This window comes from Leptodactylus fuscus, chromosome 1 (genome assembly GCF_031893055.1).
Source record: "Leptodactylus fuscus isolate aLepFus1 chromosome 1, aLepFus1.hap2, whole genome shotgun sequence".
Taxonomy (NCBI): domain Eukaryota; kingdom Metazoa; phylum Chordata; class Amphibia; order Anura; family Leptodactylidae; genus Leptodactylus; species Leptodactylus fuscus.
In genome coordinates this window covers 215,873,520-215,892,011 of record NC_134265.1, presented here as the reverse complement: position 1 = coordinate 215,892,011, position 18,492 = coordinate 215,873,520, and the positions used below count along the sequence as shown (strand labels likewise).

The 18,492-nt window shown below is 43.1% G+C and overlaps 1 protein-coding gene across 1 annotated transcript in view; it reads right to left on the bottom strand.

Annotated features, from left to right (window-relative positions):
• Positions 1-1,260: 1,260 nt before the first annotated feature.
• The window catches only part of POLE4 (DNA polymerase epsilon 4, accessory subunit), a 73,516-nt gene continuing 56,284 nt past the window's right edge, over positions 1,261-18,492 (bottom strand). The window contains exon 4 of the mRNA XM_075283688.1: positions 1,261-1,431. Coding sequence (XP_075139789.1) covers positions 1,418-1,431 — 14 coding nt within the window. The 3' untranslated portion in view covers positions 1,261-1,417. The remainder of the gene's footprint in view (positions 1,432-18,492) is intronic.

Genomic DNA, 18,492 nt, shown 5'->3' with positions numbered 1-18,492 from the left:
TCCTGCACAACTTCACTTCGTGATTTGGCCTGAAGACACACCTTCCTCTGGACTAGGCCCATTCATTGGGCCTAATCCGGAGCGGAGTGTGCGGCTGGATGCCAGTGCAGTGCACTAGGCTTTCAGTCACGGCTACCCGGTTTTTGGTCCGGAACTTGAGGCGGCCCCTGCCTCAGGTTCCAGACCAAAAAATTCCATGTGAACTTACCCTGAGAGCTGCAAAGTTCCCCACTCGAAACTCCCCACTGAATATAGCTATTCACCTGTGCCCAATCAGTGTAATGCAATGCTCTGATTTGACATTCTATCAGCTTGTGTTTATTCATTTACCATGGCATGAAAAAAAAACAACTTGTATGAAGCAGATGTGTGTATGTAGCCTAAAGCGCCATTTTTTATTTTTATTTTTTTAGATTGTTTACAAATTCTTGTTCAGGAGACACACAACTAGTTTAAAAAAGAATTTATTTTATAAACAAAAATAATACTAACAAAAGGTAAATAATATTAAGTATGCTTTAAAATACTCAAGTGATCTTTCCCTCCCACCCAAAAGTAGTCCCATGGCAATTCCATTACATTCTCTACATAGCAATCAGAATTCACAAATACAGTGGTCATTAAGTGAGTCAATAGCTTTGAGTAACCATTGTTTAAATTTTTTTTTTCTTTTTCTGAAGGGTGCTTAGGAAATTTTTGTCACTTACATTAACTTATTTCCCGTAAGCAGATAACGTTCTAACATCTTTCCTAAGAACACACAAAATATGCTACTAACAAGAGTCGATGTGGTATACAATGCGTTTACTATGTACTATAAACACTAGATAGTGAGAGTGTGGAGTAGGCACTATAATGAAAAATTGTGTGCTCAACAGTTATACTTCAAATTAATTATACAAAATCAATAATTGCACAATTAAAATGTTTAATATCTTTAGGTAATCTGACCTTTTTCAAAATCCTACTCTACTGAAAATTTTCCGTGACTGCACAGTTCTTCGTTAAAGTCAGTTTTTTTGCTAAAGTTTAAAAAGTTATGTATCTCTTTCATTTTTATTACATAAGTATCTATTTTTATAATATATTTTATATCTATCTCTATATATCTATCTATATCTATATCTATATCTATATCTATATATATATATATATATAGTCTAGATAATATTCTAATAGATATAACCTAATATATACAGTATATAGAAATGATATAATAGAATACATTATAAAAATTTATATAATAAAAAGTGTTCCATAAATTGCCACACACAATATGAAAAAAACCAAAAAACAAAAACACCACACACAACAGTTACACTTTAAACCACTGTAGATCTTTTCTTTCGTTTTTTTTAAGTCCCATATATTTTGAGGAAAAGAGAGCCATGAGGTTTTCTTGTATTTCAACTTTGGGTCAATCCAATGCACCTGGTTTAAAAACAAACAAAAATGAAAAAAATAAATAAATAAAATTTTTAGTTTTACTAAACTTCATTCAGAATTTGCGTCTGTATTACATTTTTTTTTATAAACTTTATTAACAGATTTTGTCACACTTTTGTGAAATCCTGCATCTCTATTCTTTCCCTTGCTTCTGTATTGACAGTTGTTCCTACCTTCCTGAATCTAGGCTAGGTTCACACACGTTCGCCGCTTCCTTTTAATAGCATTACTAATGAGTACTTTACAGCCTATTTCTAAGGGCATTGCCAGGGAGACTTTCAGTACACATGTACTTAATGTTGAAGCATTTACCAGAAGGAGAATGGTCACTTCAAATGGCTTCAAAATGGTTATGGTATCACAAAAAGCTGAAATTTTTATATTCAGCATGGACTGCTACATTTAAGTTCAAATTCCCGACTGTCTTTTTAACTAGTGATTAGAGATGAGCAAAGTTTAGTAAAAATTTGATTCGGCCGTTTCTCTGGATTTCACAAAAAGATTTAATTCTTTCCAAATTGGTTTGCGGCAAATAACCGGTTAAGGACCGGGCCCAAAAGTAGGTTAAAGACCAGGCCTCATTTTTCAAAACTGACGTGTCACTTTAAATGGCAATAACTTTGAGACGCTTTAACTTACACAAGTGATTTTGAGATTGTTTTTTCGTAAGACATTATACTTCATGTTATTGGTAAACACTAATCAATATTTTTGTATTTATTTATAAAATAAACTAGGAAATTTGATGGAAATTTGGCAAAAAATTGCAATTTTCAAAATGTAAAATTCTCTGCTTTTCAGGCAGATAGTCATACCGCATGGAAGGGAAGGAGCTACACTGGGTGTTTGAACAGCAGATTTTGCTGGAATAATTTTCAGGCTCCATGTCTCATTTGCAATGCCCTTAGCGTACCAAAACAATGGAAACCCCCCAAAGTGACCCCATTTTAGAATCTACACCCCTCACAGAATTCATCAAGGGGTATAGTGAGCATTTTGGCCTCACAGCTGATTCACAGATTTTATTAACATTGGGACGTAAAAATGAAAAATTACTTTTTTTTTTTCCAATGAATCGTCCGTTTAGCGCCATATTTTTAATTTTGCAAGTAGTTAAAGAATTAAAAGCCCCCCACAGTTTGTTATACAATTTCTTCTGAACACGGCAATACCCCATATGTGGTCATAATCTGCTGTATGGGTACATGGTGGGGCTCAGAATGGAAAGAGGGCTATTTGAATTTTGGAGGGCAGATGTTGCTGGAATAGTTTTCAGGTGCCATGTCACATTAGCTGAGCCCCTAAAGTGTCAATACAATGGAAACTCCTCAAAAGTGACCCCATTTCAGAAGCTACACTGTCAAGGAAAATCAATTGTATCATCATTTTGAGCCTAAAATACGTCCCAAAAATTAATGTACAGATTGAAAATTGAAATTTTTAAAAATATGCCACTTCGGTGCCCAATACATTGCACCCACTTTGTGTTGTTAGAGACCTGCACTCCTAAAACTATTAAGTGGGCCATCCCGAGGGGCAAAAAATTATATATGTAGGTGTAAACTGCAGCTTGGGCACACAGCAGGACTCAGAAGGGAAGGAGCACTGCGCTTTTTAGCTTTTGGGGTACAGAGTTAGAGGGACTTTCTGGGTGCCATATTGTTTTTGCAGAGCCCTGGAGGTGCCAGTAAACTGAAATTCACCAAGAACTGTCCCCATTTTGTAGGGGCAATGTGCAAATGTGACATGGTGTCCAAAAATTAAGAATCTAAATCTGCACGCCAAAAGCACATATCTCTCCTTCACATCTGCGCCCTGCTGTGTACCCATATGGCAATGAATGCCCACATGTATGACACTGGTGTACCCCGGATAACGTACTTAATGCCATATGTGGGTAGAAATGGCTGTTTGGGCATAGCTGGGCACATAAGGGAAGGAGCGCCATTTTGGTTTTTGGAGCACAGTTTGGTTTTTGGACGTCATGCCACTTTTGTAAAGCCCCTGAATTGCCAATAAAGTGGAATCCACAGACATGTCACCCCATTTCGGACACTACCCCACTGATGTGATTTATCAAGTGGCGTAGCAAGCATTTTTAACCCTTGAGTGTTGCATCTATTTAGTTTGCAGAAATGAAATTGCAACTGATAATGAGAAGTTAAAAATGAAAATTTTCCATAGATTCGCCATTTCAGTGCGCAGAATGTTGTGCCTGACTTATGTTAACAGAGATACTCCAAAAACTGTTAAGCGGGTATCCCGGGCACAACAGCTTTTAGAGCGTTCATCTCATACAATGCGGGAACAACATATTATGCACTGAAATGATGTATTCCTGGAAAAATGGTAATTTTCACCTCTCACTATCAGCTTCATTTATGTATAATAAGTTATAGCAACACTTGGGGGTTAAAAATGCTCTCTGTACCCCTAGATAAATCCTTCAGGGGTGTAGTTTCCAAAATAACGTCTCATATCAGGGGATTCCACTATACTGGTGTTTCAGCTCTGCAAAAGTGTCATGGCATCCAAAAACCAAACTGTCTGCTCCAAAAACCCAATAACCCTTCTTCCCTTCTGTGTCCGGCTGTGCCCTAATATCAGTTAATACCCACATATGACATTACGTATGTTATCCTGGGTACACCAGTGTCATACATGTGGCATAAACTGCAGTTTGGGCACACAGCCGGGCACAGAAGGGAAGGAGCGCTATGCGGCTTTTGGAGTACAGATTCTGTTGTTTGGTATCTGGACGCCATGTCATGTTTGTAGAGCCTGTAAGCTACCAGAAAAGTGGATTCCCCAAAGGAGTGACCCCATTTTGAAAACTGCACCCCTCGAAGAATTTATCAGGGGGTGTAGTTAAAATTAGTATCCCAGACGTGACTGCACAGCGGATGGCGAAGAGGGAATATATAAGCTGTGCGGAGAACTTTGCAAACACCACATTCCCTACTATGTCCCAGTAGCTCTTATGATTGGTGGAGTCACTGTGGGAGTCACTTTGGGGGTCACTTCTGGTGTCTTTACCCTCATAAGCTGTAAATCTGGGGTGTCCCCTGATATATGCTCACACAGCTTATGCTGGGTGCACAACAGCGTCTGGACTCCGTTATCGTTTCCGTCTTCTGCATGCAGAAGACGGAAACCTGTCGTGCAGAGTCCGGCCGTGAGCGCCGGTGAGCGTTTTATGCTCTCCGCGGCTAAATAGTTTATTTTTAAACCGGACACAGAGTACTGTATGTTCGACTGTGTCCAGTTTGAAATAAAAGCGGTTTCGCCACGGAGAGCATAAAACGCTTACGGGCACTCACGGCCAGACACTTTTCAAACCCATTCAAATGAATGGGTTTGAGAGATGACGGCAGGTTTGTCGTTTTGTGCAGAAAATGGAAACCTGCAAAACGGAATCCTGGGTGAAGATGTGAACGAGCCCTTATATAATCCCATCGTGACGCAGCCAGTTGTATTCTAATAATTTGGCGATTTTTGCTTGTTTTTGTCTTCACATTGTTAGATGCTATATTTTCTTTATTTTCCTGGTGACGTGGCCATATAAGGGCTTGTTGTTTGCGGGATGACATGCATTTTGTAATGACACCATTCTTGGGTTTCTACATCTTATTGAATACATTTTATTAACTCTTTCTTGCTGGATATAAAAATTTTTTTTTTCGGTTGACAGTGTTGGGTGAGGGCTTATTTTTTGCGGAACAACCTGCGCTTTTTATTGGTACTGCTGTTGGGTGCATATGACTTTTTGATCACTTTTTATAGCATATTTTGTAAGGTGAGATGGCGAAAAATCATTACTTCCGGCAAGTTTTTTAGTTTTTTTCCCCGTTGCTCACCGTGTACATTAAATATTATTTCAGTTTTATTGTACAGATTGTTACGGACGCGGCGATACCAAATATGCATTGTTTTTATTACTTTTTAGTGCTTTTTTGATAGAATACATTTTCTATAGAGAAAAAGGGATTTTTGGGCTTTATAACTATAAAATTTTTTTCATACACTTAGGACACTTCAATAAGCAATACTTTGATTGCTGACATAGTATGCAATGTGAGACACAGCATGCATGTGTCTCACATTGCATACTGTAGCAGGATGTCAGGCTGGATCACCAGGTATGTGGGGGCTCCGGGCAGCATGGGGTCACTGGCCAGACCCCAGGCTGCCTTTTACTGATACCGGCACCCCCAGATCTCACCGCGGGAGGTGCCGATCATGACATATTGTCGGTGGATCTCTTTCGATCGTGCCGTTTCACGGCGCAATCAAAAGGGTTAAAATGTCCAGTTGGACTCAGTTACGACTGGACGTAATCCCCCCCCCCCCCCCCGTAACCAGAGAAACTGTATATTGGTGCAGAACAATATGCCTTGCAGTAACACATGGGGAGTCTGATGTGGAAGTCAAACAATAAGTATTACACAAGCATGACTGGCTTCGCTCTTAAAACCGTTGCATACCTTACTTAATTGGCAACAGTGGCAGAGTGTGGAGATTGCATCAGCCTTATGATAACATACAGTGGGGTGGCAGCAGCGTGAGTAGGCCACAGAGTGGCAATTCAATATAAGGTGGAGGTAGCAACAGCCTTAGGAGGCCACAGAGTGACCCATTGACAGAGTGTGGTAAGACAGCATGCATTATTTAATCTGCTGCATCAGGCATTGGTGGGTGGAAATCCTGGCTGATCCATGCTGGATTCATTTCACAAAGGTGAGCCTCTCCAAATTTTGGGTGGACAGGTGAGTTCTCCTTGGGGTAACTGCTGCCACAATACTGGCGGGGTAGGACAACTTTTCTAGGGCAAACTTGGCCACTTATGGCTACAAATCCAGTTTTGGCTACCCAGAAGTCCAGTGGATCTTCCACGACGGGAGGCAGGGTGTACCCTAAGAATGCCACCACCTGCTGGTTTGAGTTCCTACTTTGTGTCTACAACCCCAGGCAAAAATTATGGAATCACCAAGTCCCTGAGTATGTTCCTTCAGTTGTTTAATTTTGTAGAAAAAAGCAGATCACAGCCATCTGGCTTTAAGAAAAACTAAAAGAAATCCGGAAAAATAATTGTGGTAGCCAGTAACAGTTAGATTTTTAGAACAAGCACAGGGAATAAGTTATGGAATCACTCAATTCTGAGGAAAAAATTATGGAATAATAAAAAACAAAATAACACTCCAAAAACATCACTAGTACTTTGTTGCACCACCTCTGGCTTTTATAAATGCTTGCAGTCTCTGAGGCATTGACTTAAGTGATAAACAGTACTGTTCATCAATGGTTTACATTCAGAAAAGCTAAAAGAAAGCCATTAACACCTAAACAGAAAAAAAACAAGGTTACAATTGGCTAAGGAAAGGCAATCGTGGACTGTGGATGACTGGATGAAATTCATATTCAGTGATGAATCTCGAATTTGCATTGGGCAAGGTGATGATGCTGGAATTTTGTTTGGTGCCCTTCCAATGAGATTTATGCAGACGACTGTCCAAAGAAAACATGCAAATTTCCAGTCGATGATATGGGGCTGCATGTCAGGTATTTTGTTAGTTTTTCACGATTCCATAATTTTTTCCTAAGAATTGAGTGATTCTATAATTTATTCCCTGTACTTGCTCTAAAAATCTAACTGTTTCTTAAAGCCAGAAAGTTGCCATTTGAAATGCCTTTAGTTTTTTTTCATGGGTGTGATCTGCTTTTTTTCTAAAAAAATTTAACAACTGAAGGAACATCCTCAGAGACTGGTGATTCCATAATTTTTGCCAGGGGTTGCAGCTGCTGATGAGCAGCTTCTTCACTATGCGGGTGAAGAAAGCTATTCTTCATCGACTCTAGGCTCAGGCTGCTGCTGCTAGAGCCCATACTGCTACTGCCACCCCCTCCCACAGCTGCCATGCCAATGGAAGTTGAGCGCTCAGGGCCACCCAGTCAGACATGTGAGAGGATGGACGATGGAGCAGATAGGCAGCGGCCAACTTGCTATATAGCATGTCTCTATAGTAGTTCAGTTTGTCTTCCCTCTCAGTGGTTGTAAAAAAGGCCCCCAATTTTCCCTGGTAACAAGGGTCTAACATGGTGGAGAACCAATAGTCATCCCTCTGCCAAATTGTGACAATTTAGCTGTCCCTGCACAAGCAATTGAGCATGCATCGGGCCATTTGCGCAAGTGACTCCGAGGGACTCCCTGCATCCATCTCCACTGCATACTGCAACGGTGTGTCTGGGTCATCTGCCTCACCCTCATCATCTCCCTCTTGCTGTTTCGGTTGCTCCTGCTCCTCCTCTCCACCCATTTAGCTAGACATTGCTTGTGCCCCAATGTCCTCCTCATCCTCCTCCAGTTCAGCTCCAACAGGGCTAATGTGGCCGCACGATGTTGGCGCCACATCTCCAGTCCTCAAACCAGTCAGATTGAAAAGAATCTTTTCCAGGATGTAAATCAGTGGAATGACGATCCCGTAGTCCTGGCAACTGACTAACAAAGTGGGAACGAGCAAAATGGGAACGAGCAAACAGCAGGTGTCATGCATAAGCTGCCACTGGCTAATGTTAAAGTTACATAGGGGAGTACATGTGAGAAGATGTGACAGTAGCCTTATGAGGCCCTATAGTGACCCAGTGGCAGAGTGAGGTGAGGCAGCATGGATCATATAATCTGCTGCATCAGGCATTGGTGGGTGGAAATCCTGGCTGATCCACACCTAATTCATCTTCACAAAGGTGAGGCTCTCCAAATTTTAAGTGGACAGGCAAGTTCTCCTTGGGGTAACTATGGCCCCTGCTGCACTAAACATCCGCTCTGATGCCACACTACTGGCCGGGCAGGACAGCTTTTGCAGGGCAAACTTGGCCTGTTGCAGCCACAAATCAAGTGGATCTTCCACGACGGGTGGCAGGGTGCACTCTAAGTATGCCACCACCTGCTAGTTCATGTTCTGCTCTGTGTCTAACTGATGAGCAGCTTCTTCACTACGCAGGTGAAGAAAGCTGCTCTTCAGCGACTCTAGGCTCAAGCTGCTGGAGCCCATATTGCTCCTGCCACCCCCAACCACAGCTGCCATGCCAGTGCAAGTTGAGCACTCAGGGCTCCCCCAGTAGGACATGCGAGATAATGGACTAAGGTACAGATAGGGAGTGGTTGTCCTCCCTCACAGCAGGTGTAAAAAAAAAAAAAAAAAAAAGTCCCCATTTTACCCCAGTAGCAAGGGTCTAACATGGTGGAGAGCCAGTAGTCATCCTACTGCCAAATTATGACAATTTGGCTGTCACTGCGCAAGCAATTGAGCATGCATTGAGCCACTTCACAACTGACTCTGAGGGACTCCCTGCATCCATCTCCACTGCAATACTGTCAGTGTGTCTAGATCATCTTTTTCTGGTAGCAGGGGTCTAACATTGGGATGACTACTGGCACTCCACAATTGCGATCAGCTACATAGTCATCCATTAATGTCTGCAGGTCACTGATGTCCTCCTCAACTGGTCTGACTGCTCGCAACACCAGCTCCCACACCACTCTCCTCATCACTACTACTGGAGGAAACGGCGGATGTCTCCACCAGATCTAGGCTGGGTACTACCTGCTGACTGTCCAGTAGTTGCTCATCCTCACAGTATACTGGATCTGAGCCCACAGAATAGAGTAATTCTCTAGCTAAGGGAACAGAAAAGGACAGAAACAGGTTGAGGACACCTGAGGGCACAGGTCCTGCTCCTGGGCCATGCCAACTAAGGGTTGTGTCTAACGAACCCACAGACTCCTGGCTGGGGGTGTGTGATATGACTTGGGATGAAGTGGATGAACGAGTCTTCAACCATTGAGTTACTGTTCATGACACGACTGCAACTTGACACTGGGAGCTTAGGCCTCTGTAAGTGACCCCTGGCTGACACGCCCCCTTACTGTGCTGCGAACTGTGTCTGCGCCAGAAACATTTAGCCCTGTGGCCCTCCCCTGTGCATGGCTTGTCACCTCTCTGTCTGACATGCTGAGAAATGGCCTGTAATTTTATACTGGGAACAAAATGGTGAATATGTCCCCAATTTGTTTCCCCACTATTAAATGTGAGAATAATAGGTAACTGTGGAGATCAGATTGGCATCTAAGAATGATTGATTTTTCCCATGACTGTATTAAGAACTGGCTTGTAATTCTACACTGTGAACACTATGGCTAATAAGCCCCTAATTTCTTTCCTCGCTAATAAACGCCTTTAAAAAGGTGTGAGAACAGAAGAGTGCAGGTATTAGTGGATGATCATTAACACTTTTTTTTTGCTGGAAAAGGCTTTTTGTGTTCCACCTTGAACACACAGGAATGAGTAATGAGCAGCATTATAAAGGCAGTGAGTGCTGCAATGTGTATTACGTTTCTTTCTGTTAATGACACTGCAACCAACCCAAATTCTCCTTTGATTTGCTCCCTATACTTTTCTTTCACTTGCAATCCTCTTTCCCTGAACTTCTATCCATTTTCAATCACTGTTCCTAGCTCCTGCTGAAGTCTGTTCCTGCAATAAGTGTGATGTGAAATGACTGTACCTAAAATAGCTGCTGGTTTTCATAGAGCTGTGACATCACAGGGGCGGCCGGCTGCTGATTAGTTGCACACTTGCAATTGTGGGTGATCCTGTGTTCCCAGAGTTCCCTGCCCCTTGTCCCAACACGTTCAGCAGGCATTTTATTAAAAAATGTGATGAATTGAAACTGAAGCAATCTGGATTCTTGGCAAATCGAAAACTTTCTGAAATTCAGATCGAATTCCACTTCTGCAGAATCAATTCGCTCATCTCTACTAGTGATATAGCTATTTTTTATTTTTTACAGGTAGAACTTCCAAGTCATTTTGAAAATCTCAGCTTTTTTGTAATACCAGAACCATTTACAGTAGTGTTCAAAATAATAGCAGTCCAATATGACTAACCAGATTAATCACAGTTTTTGGTATAAATTCTATTATCACATGTCAAACAATTTACCAGTTGCTGCAGTAGATTCTTAGAAAACCAACAAACTCCGCATTCATCATATGCAGGTTTTTGAGTCTGTGTATTTGAATAATTAATTGAAAGCGGGCATGTTCAAAATAGCAGTGTGGGGTCAATTAGTAAAGTTAATCTTTCTGTGGAGAAACGGGTGTGAGTCAGGTGGTCCTTATTTAACCCCTTCCTGACATCCACCATACTTGTACAGTGGATGCCGGGTGTTTAACTATGGTGGCCACTCGAGTCAGTTTTATACAGCAGACACCATGAGCTTGTAGCCTAAGGGCCCGTGCACAAGGAGTAAACGCGCGCTCATTTTTGCATAATACACGTGTAAAAAATACATGTAAAAATCAGACTCGCATTGACTTCAATGACATTTTTTTACACGTGTGTTATGTAAAAATGAGCGCGCGTTTACCCAGTGTGCACGGGTCCTTATATAGAATGAAGCTACGAGGCTATATTGAACATTAATATTACAAGAAACTAATTTTCATAAAGACAAACCTCTGAAATACATGAGTCCCCCTTTGACAACAATAACAAAGGATTAAGTCCCGCCCTTCCTATTTCCGGTCGAAGATCTCTTTCCGGTTTTGAGAGTTTGCCATGTCTAGCAGGGGTATAGGCATACTGTTTCGTGGTTACGACGAGCCTGCTGCAGAACCTCATTTGCTAAATGCTATACAGTATATATATTTATTTGCCGAATGCTATATATATGTATAGCATTCGGCAAATGAACACTGATTCTGCAGCAGGCACGTCCTTGCCACGGGCAGGCAAGAGTTTTTCTCATTGGAATGAATAGTCCGATGTTAGACTCCGCCTCCTCAGACGAGCCTCTGGCAGAACCAGCGTTGATTGGCCAAATCACTGGCAACTGGCCAATCAACGCTGGTCTATTCATTTCAATGAGAAAAAGTCAACTGGTAACAGCATACTTACCTGCTCGTAGCAAGGACGAGCCTGCTACACAATCAGCCTTCATTTGCCGAATGCTATACACTGTATAGCATTCAGAAAATGAGGTTCTGCAGCAGGCTCGTCGTAACCCGAGGACCATACCCTGAAGTACATACCCAGCCCTGGTTAATTCACTAAGGAACAGGAAGTCTTCTTGCCGCCCTTCCATTGCGCATGTGCCAACCGGAAGTTCGCAGGGGGACTCATGTATACACTAATCAGTCTTTTCCTCCCATTTTTACCATCTCATCTTCTTCCAACCATAAAGGGATCATGGTTGCCATTGAAGACTCTGTCTTGTGATATTAAGTCATGCATCTCTGACCTTGCAGGTAGCTATATTATCTTACCATGTGAAATCAACATTGCATACACCTAGTCAATGAATATTTCCCTAAGGGCTAGTTCACACGTGAACTGCCCGCGCGGGTTTTGACACGGAGAGAGACGCGGTGAGCCGCGTCTCTCTCTTGTCAAAACCCGCCTGCCGCGACCATCGCTGTCGCGGCTTAACCCTCTGCTGTCGGCTTAAATGAATGAGCAGACATAGGAGGGAGCTGCCGGGGGCGGAAGAAAGGACATGTCCTTTCTTTTCTCCGCTAGCGGCAGCCCGCCGCTAGCGGAGAAAAGAAGCCCGGCGGTCTCCATAGACCACCATTATAAGGGGAGGTTTTGGACGCGAAATCCGCTGTCAAAAACCTCCCCTTATACTCACGTGTGAACTAGCCCTAACTCTTATCATGGCTGCTTTTTTCTAAAGTAGTTATTATTGACCCTAAACCCTGAGTTGGCTTAGTTGGAACTCTACTGGTCATGACTGACAACAGTGAGTGTCTCTCATGTTAAATTGCTAATAGTAACCCAGAAAATGGTGTACCTGTGTTAGTTTCTTGTGAAACAAACATATTTGCCAGTAGCAATCAGATGTTTACTGCACCTTTGGGTGGTGAAAAATTTAATCTGAGATGGCTGGTTTCAGAATTGTGAGCTTACAGTATGAAAGGGAGGTGGTAAATGGTGTCATCGGTCCCGCTGTTGCTAAGAGTGACATAATTGAGGCTGAATTTTTTGGACAAGCAGCGACTGTGCTGCTGAATGGCTTAAGAGAAATGAGAATCCGCAGATCAGAAACAAATATGATTTAACTGTCCCACTATTTAACTGTGACAGTATACATGTTGAGGAGGTGACCATTAGTGACGTTAAGGATTCATCCATAGTATACAAAAGATGTGTGAAAACGTTGTTACATGTGGCAGAAAATGAACTACGATGTGGTACCAGTGAGGTGAATGCACTTATGACTATGTCCTGGGAAACTAGTGAAGTACACAGTACTAAGCAAGATGGCCCTGACAATTCTGTAAAGCTGGAAGTTGTCAGTTGTAAAAATCTGTTATGTAACCATGTGGCGTAGACATGATACATGTGTGTGGTACAAATGAGGTATGTGCACAGACAATGAAGTTGCAGTGTATTATGTCCCACCCGTAGGGAAGAGTAAACATGAGGAATTTGGAATTAAAAGATTTGAGACAAATGGCTAAGGTGAAAATGTTCCAAGAACCTGCGGTTGATAAAGTACTTTGAGTATGGCTATGGTTCAATGACACAGAATGGTCCATGTGTGGATGAATGTTCCTGACTAGAGATGAGCGAACAGTGTTCTATCCAACTCATGTTCGATCGGATATTAGGCTGTTCGGCATGTTCGAATCGAATCGAACACCGCGTGGTAAAGTGCGCCATTACTCGATTCCCCTCCCACCTTCCCTGGCGCCTTTTTTGCTCCAATAACAGCGCAGGGTAGGTGGGACAGGAACTACGACACCGGTGACGTTGAAAAAAGTAGGCAAAACCCATTGGCTGCCGAAAACATGTGACCTCTAATTTAAAAGAACAGCGACGCCCAGCTTCGCGTCATTCTGAGCTTGCAATTCACCGAGGACGGAGGTTTCCGTCCAGCTAGCTAGGGCTTAGATTCTGGGTAGGCAGGGACAGGCTAGGATAGGAAGGAGAAGACAACCACAACAGCTCTTGTAAGAGCTAAATTCCAGGGAGAAGCTTGTCAGTGTAACGTGGCACTGACGGGCTCAATCGCCGCAACCCAGCTTTCCCAGGATCCTGAATGGAATACACTGTCAGTGTATTCCCGTATACCCGATATATACCCCCGATACCCGTTCCAACGGTGTGCCCCCCCACCTTCACCCCAGAAATACCCTGCAAGTCCCCTAGCAATAGAATTGGGGCTATATACACCCACTATTTTTGCTACTGCCATATAGTGCCATTGTCTCACTGGGAATTCAAAGAATATATTGGGCTTACATATAACTTCAATTCCAGGGAGAAGCTTGTCAGTGTAACGTGGCACTGACGGGCTCAATCGCCGCAACCCAGCTTTCCCAGGATCCTGAATGGAACACACTGACAGTGTATTCCCGTATACCCCATATATACACCCCAAATCACCGTTCCAACGGTGTGCCCCCCCACCTTCACCTCAGAAATACCCTGCAAGTCCCCTAGCAATAGAATTGGGGCTATATACACCCACAATTTTTGCTACTGGTATATAGTGCCATTGTCTGACTGGGAATTCAAAGAATATATTGGGGTTACGTGCACCCACAATTTTTACTACTGGTATACAGTGCCATTGTCTGACTGGGAATTCAAAGAATATATTGGGGTTATAAATACCCTCATTTCTTGCTACTGCCATATAGTGCCAGTTTCTGACTGGTAATTCAAAGAATATATTGGGGTTACGTGCACCCACAATTTTTACTACTGGTATACAGTGCCAGTTTCTGACTGGGAATTCAAAGAATATATTGGGGTTACAAATACCCTCATTTCTTGCTACTGCCATATAGTGCCAGTTTCTGACTGGGAATTCAAAGAATATATTGGGGTTACGTGCACCCACAATTTTTACTACTGGTATACAGTGCCATTGTCTGACTGGGAATTCAAAGAATATATTGGGGTTACGTGCACCCACAATTTTTACTACTGGTATACAGTGCCATTGTCTGACTGGGAATTCAAAGAATATATTGGGGTTATAAATACCCTCATTTCTTGCTACTGGTATATAGTGCCATTGTCTGACTGGGAATTCAAAGAATATATTGGGGTTACGTGCACCCACAATTTTTACTACTGGTATACAGTGCCATTGTCTGACTGGGAATTCAAAGAATATATTGGGGTTATAAATACCCTCATTTCTTGCTACTGGTATATAGTGCCATTGTCTGACTGGGAATTCAAAGAATATATTGGGGTTACGTGCACCCACAATTTTTACTACTGGTATACAGTGTCAGTTTCTGACTGGGAATTCAAAGAATATATTGGGGTTACGTGCACCCACAATTTTTACTACTGGTATATAGTGCCATTGTCTGACTGGGAATTCAAAGAATATATTGGGGTTACGTGCACCCACAATTTTTACTACTGGTATACAGTGCCATTGTCTGACTGGGAATTCAAAGAATATATTGGGGTTATAAATACCCTCATTTCTTGCTACTGCCATATAGTGCCAGTTTCTGACTGGGAATTCAAAGAATATATTGGGGTTACGTGCACCCACAATTTTTACTACTGGTATACAGTGCCATTGTCTGACTGGGAATTCAAAGAATATATTGGGGTTATAAATACCCTCATTTCTTGCTACTGGTATATAGTGCCATTGTCTGACTGGGAATTCAAAGAATATATTGGGGTTACGTGCACCCACAATTTTTACTACTGGTATACAGTGCCAGTTTCTGACTGGGAATTCAAAGAATATATTGGGGTTACAAATACCCTCATTTCTTGCTACTGCCATATAGTGCCAGTTTCTGACTGGTAATTCAAAGAATATATTGGGGTTACGTGCACCCACAATTTTTACTACTGGTATACAGTGCCAGTTTCTGACTGGGAATTCAAAGAATATATTGGGGTTACAAATACCCTCATTTCTTGCTACTGGTATATAGTGCCATTGTCTGACTGGGAATTCAAAGAATATATTGGGGTTACGTGCACCCACAATTTTTACTACTGGTATACAGTGCCAGTTTCTGACTGGGAATTCAAAGAATATATTGGGGTTACAAATACCCTCATTTCTTGCTACTGCCATATAGTGCCAGTTTCTGACTGGTAATTCAAAGAATATATTGGGGTTACGTGCACCCACAATTTTTACTACTGGTATACAGTGCCATTGTCTGACTGGGAATTCAAAGAATATATTGGGGTTATAAATACCCTCATTTCTTGCTACTGCCATATAGTGCCAGTTTCTGACTGGTAATTCAAAGAATATATTGGGGTTACGTGCACCCACAATTTTTACTACTGGTATACAGTGCCATTGTCTGACTGGGAATTCAAAGAATATATTGGGGTTATAAATACCCTCATTTCTTGCTACTGCCATATAGTGCCAGTTTCTGACTGGGAATTCAAAGAATATATTGGGGTTACGTGCACCCACAATTTTTACTACTGGTATACAGTGCCATTGTCTGACTGGGAATTCAAAGAATATATTGGGGTTATAAATACCCTCATTTCTTGCTACTGGTATATAGTGCCATTGTCTGACTGGGAATTCAAAGAATATATTGGGGTTACGTGCACCCACAATTTTTACTACTGGTATACAGTGCCAGTTTCTGACTGGGAATTCAAAGAATATATTGGGGTTACAAATACCCTCATTTCTTGCTACTGCCATATAGTGCCAGTTTCTGACTGGTAATTCAAAGAATATATTGGGGTTACGTGCACCCACAATTTTTACTACTGGTATACAGTGCCATTGTCTGACTGGGAATTCAAAGAATATATTGGGGTTACGTGCACCCACAATTTTTACTACTGGTATACAGTGCCATTGTCTGACTGGGAATTCAAAGAATATATTGGGGTTATAAATACCCTCATTTCTTGCTACTGGTATATAGTGCCATTGTCTGACTGGGAATTCAAAGAATATATTGGGGTTACGTGCACCCACAATTTTTACTACTGGTATACAGTGCCAGTTTCTGACTGGGAATTCAAAGAATATATTGGGGTTACGTGCACCCACAATTTTTACTACTGATATATAGTGCCATTGTCTGACTGGGAATTCAAAGAATATATTGGGGTTACGTGCACCCACAATTTTTACTACTGGTATACAGTGCCATTGTCTGACTGGGAATTCAAAGAATATATTGGGGTTACGTGCACCCACAATTTTTACTACTGGTATACAGTGCCATTGTCTGACTGGGAATTCAAAGAATATATTGGGGTTACGTGCACCCACAATTTTTACTACTGGTATACAGTGCCATTGTCTGACTGGGAATTCAAAGAATATATTGGGGTTATAAATACCCTCATTTCTTGCTACTGGTATATAGTGCCATTGTCTGACTGGGAATTCAAAGAATATATTGGGGTTACGTGCACCCACAATTTTTACTACTGGTATATAGTGCCAATTTCTAACTGGGAATTCAAAATGCGCAAGGCTCCCGGAAAGGGACGTGGACGAGGCCGTGGGAATGGTTCTGGGGAGCAAGGTAGCAGTGAAGCCACAGGGCGTCCCGTGCCTACTCCTGTGGGGCAGCAAGCATTGCGCCACTCCACAGTGCCAGGGTTGCTTGCCACATTAACTAAACTGCAGGGTACAAACCTTAGTAGGCCCGAGAACCAGGAACAGGTCTTGCAATGGCTGTCAGAGAACGCTTACAGCACATTGTCCAGCAGCCAGTCAGACTCTGCCTCCTCTCCTCCTATTACCCAACAGTCTTGTCCTCCTTCCTCCCAAAATTCCCAAGCTTCACAGAACAATAACCCCAACTGTCTCTGCTCCCCAGAGCTGTTCTCCGCTCCTTTCATTGTCCCTCAACCTGCCTCTCCACGTCACGATTCCACGAACCTAACAGAGGAGCATCTGTGTCCAGATGCTCAAACACTAGAGTCTCCTCCATCTCCGTTCGATTTGGTGGTGGATGACCAGCAACCCACCCTCATCGACGATGATGTGACGCAGTTGCCGTCAGGGCATCCAGTTGACCGGCGCATTGTGCAGGAGGAGGAGATGAGACAGGAGTTGGAAGAGGAAGTGGTGGATGATGAGGACACTGACCCGACCTGGACAGGGGGGATGTCAAGCGGGGAAAGTAGTGTGGATGTTGAGGCAAGTGCAGCACCAAAAAGGGTAGCTAGAGGCAGAGGCAGAGGTCAGCAGCTTAGGCGAAGCCAGGCCACACCCGGAATCTCCCAAGATGTTCCAGTTCGTACCCAGCCCCGAAAAACTCCCACCTCGAGGGCACGTTTCTCGAAGGTGTGGAGTTTTTTCAAGGAATGCGCCGAGGACAGATATAGTGTTGTCTGCACAATTTGCCTCTCGAAATTGATTAGGGGCTCTGAGAAGAGCAACCTGTCCACCACTTCAATGCGCCGTCATTTGGAATCCAAGCACTGGAATCAGTGGCAGGCAGCAACGGCAGGACAAAGGCCGCCTGCCGTTCACGCCACTGCCACTGCCACTGCTGACTGTGCTGGCGATGCACTCCAGAGGACGAGCCAGGACACCACTTCATCTGCCTCCGCCACTTTGTTGACTTCTCCCTCATCCTCCCCTGTTCCTGTCTTATCTCCTTCTCCTGCACCATCAAAGGCACCATCAGGCGCTTCTTTACAACAACCCACCATCTCTCAGACATTGGAGCGGCGGCAGAAATACACTGCTAACCACCCACACGCGCAAGCCTTGAACGCCAACATCGCTAAACTGCTGGCCCAGGAGATGTTGGCGTTCCGGCTTGTTGAAACTCCCGCCTTCCTGGACCTGATGGCAACTGCGGCACCTCGCTATGCCGTCCCTAGCCGTCACTACTTCTCCCGGTGTGCCGTCCCCGCCTTGCACCAGCACGTGTCACTCAACATCAGGCGGGCCCTTAGTTCCGCGCTTTGCACAAAGGTCCACTTGACCACCGACGCGTGGACAAGTGCATGCGGACAGGGACGCTACATTTCACTGACGGCACACTGG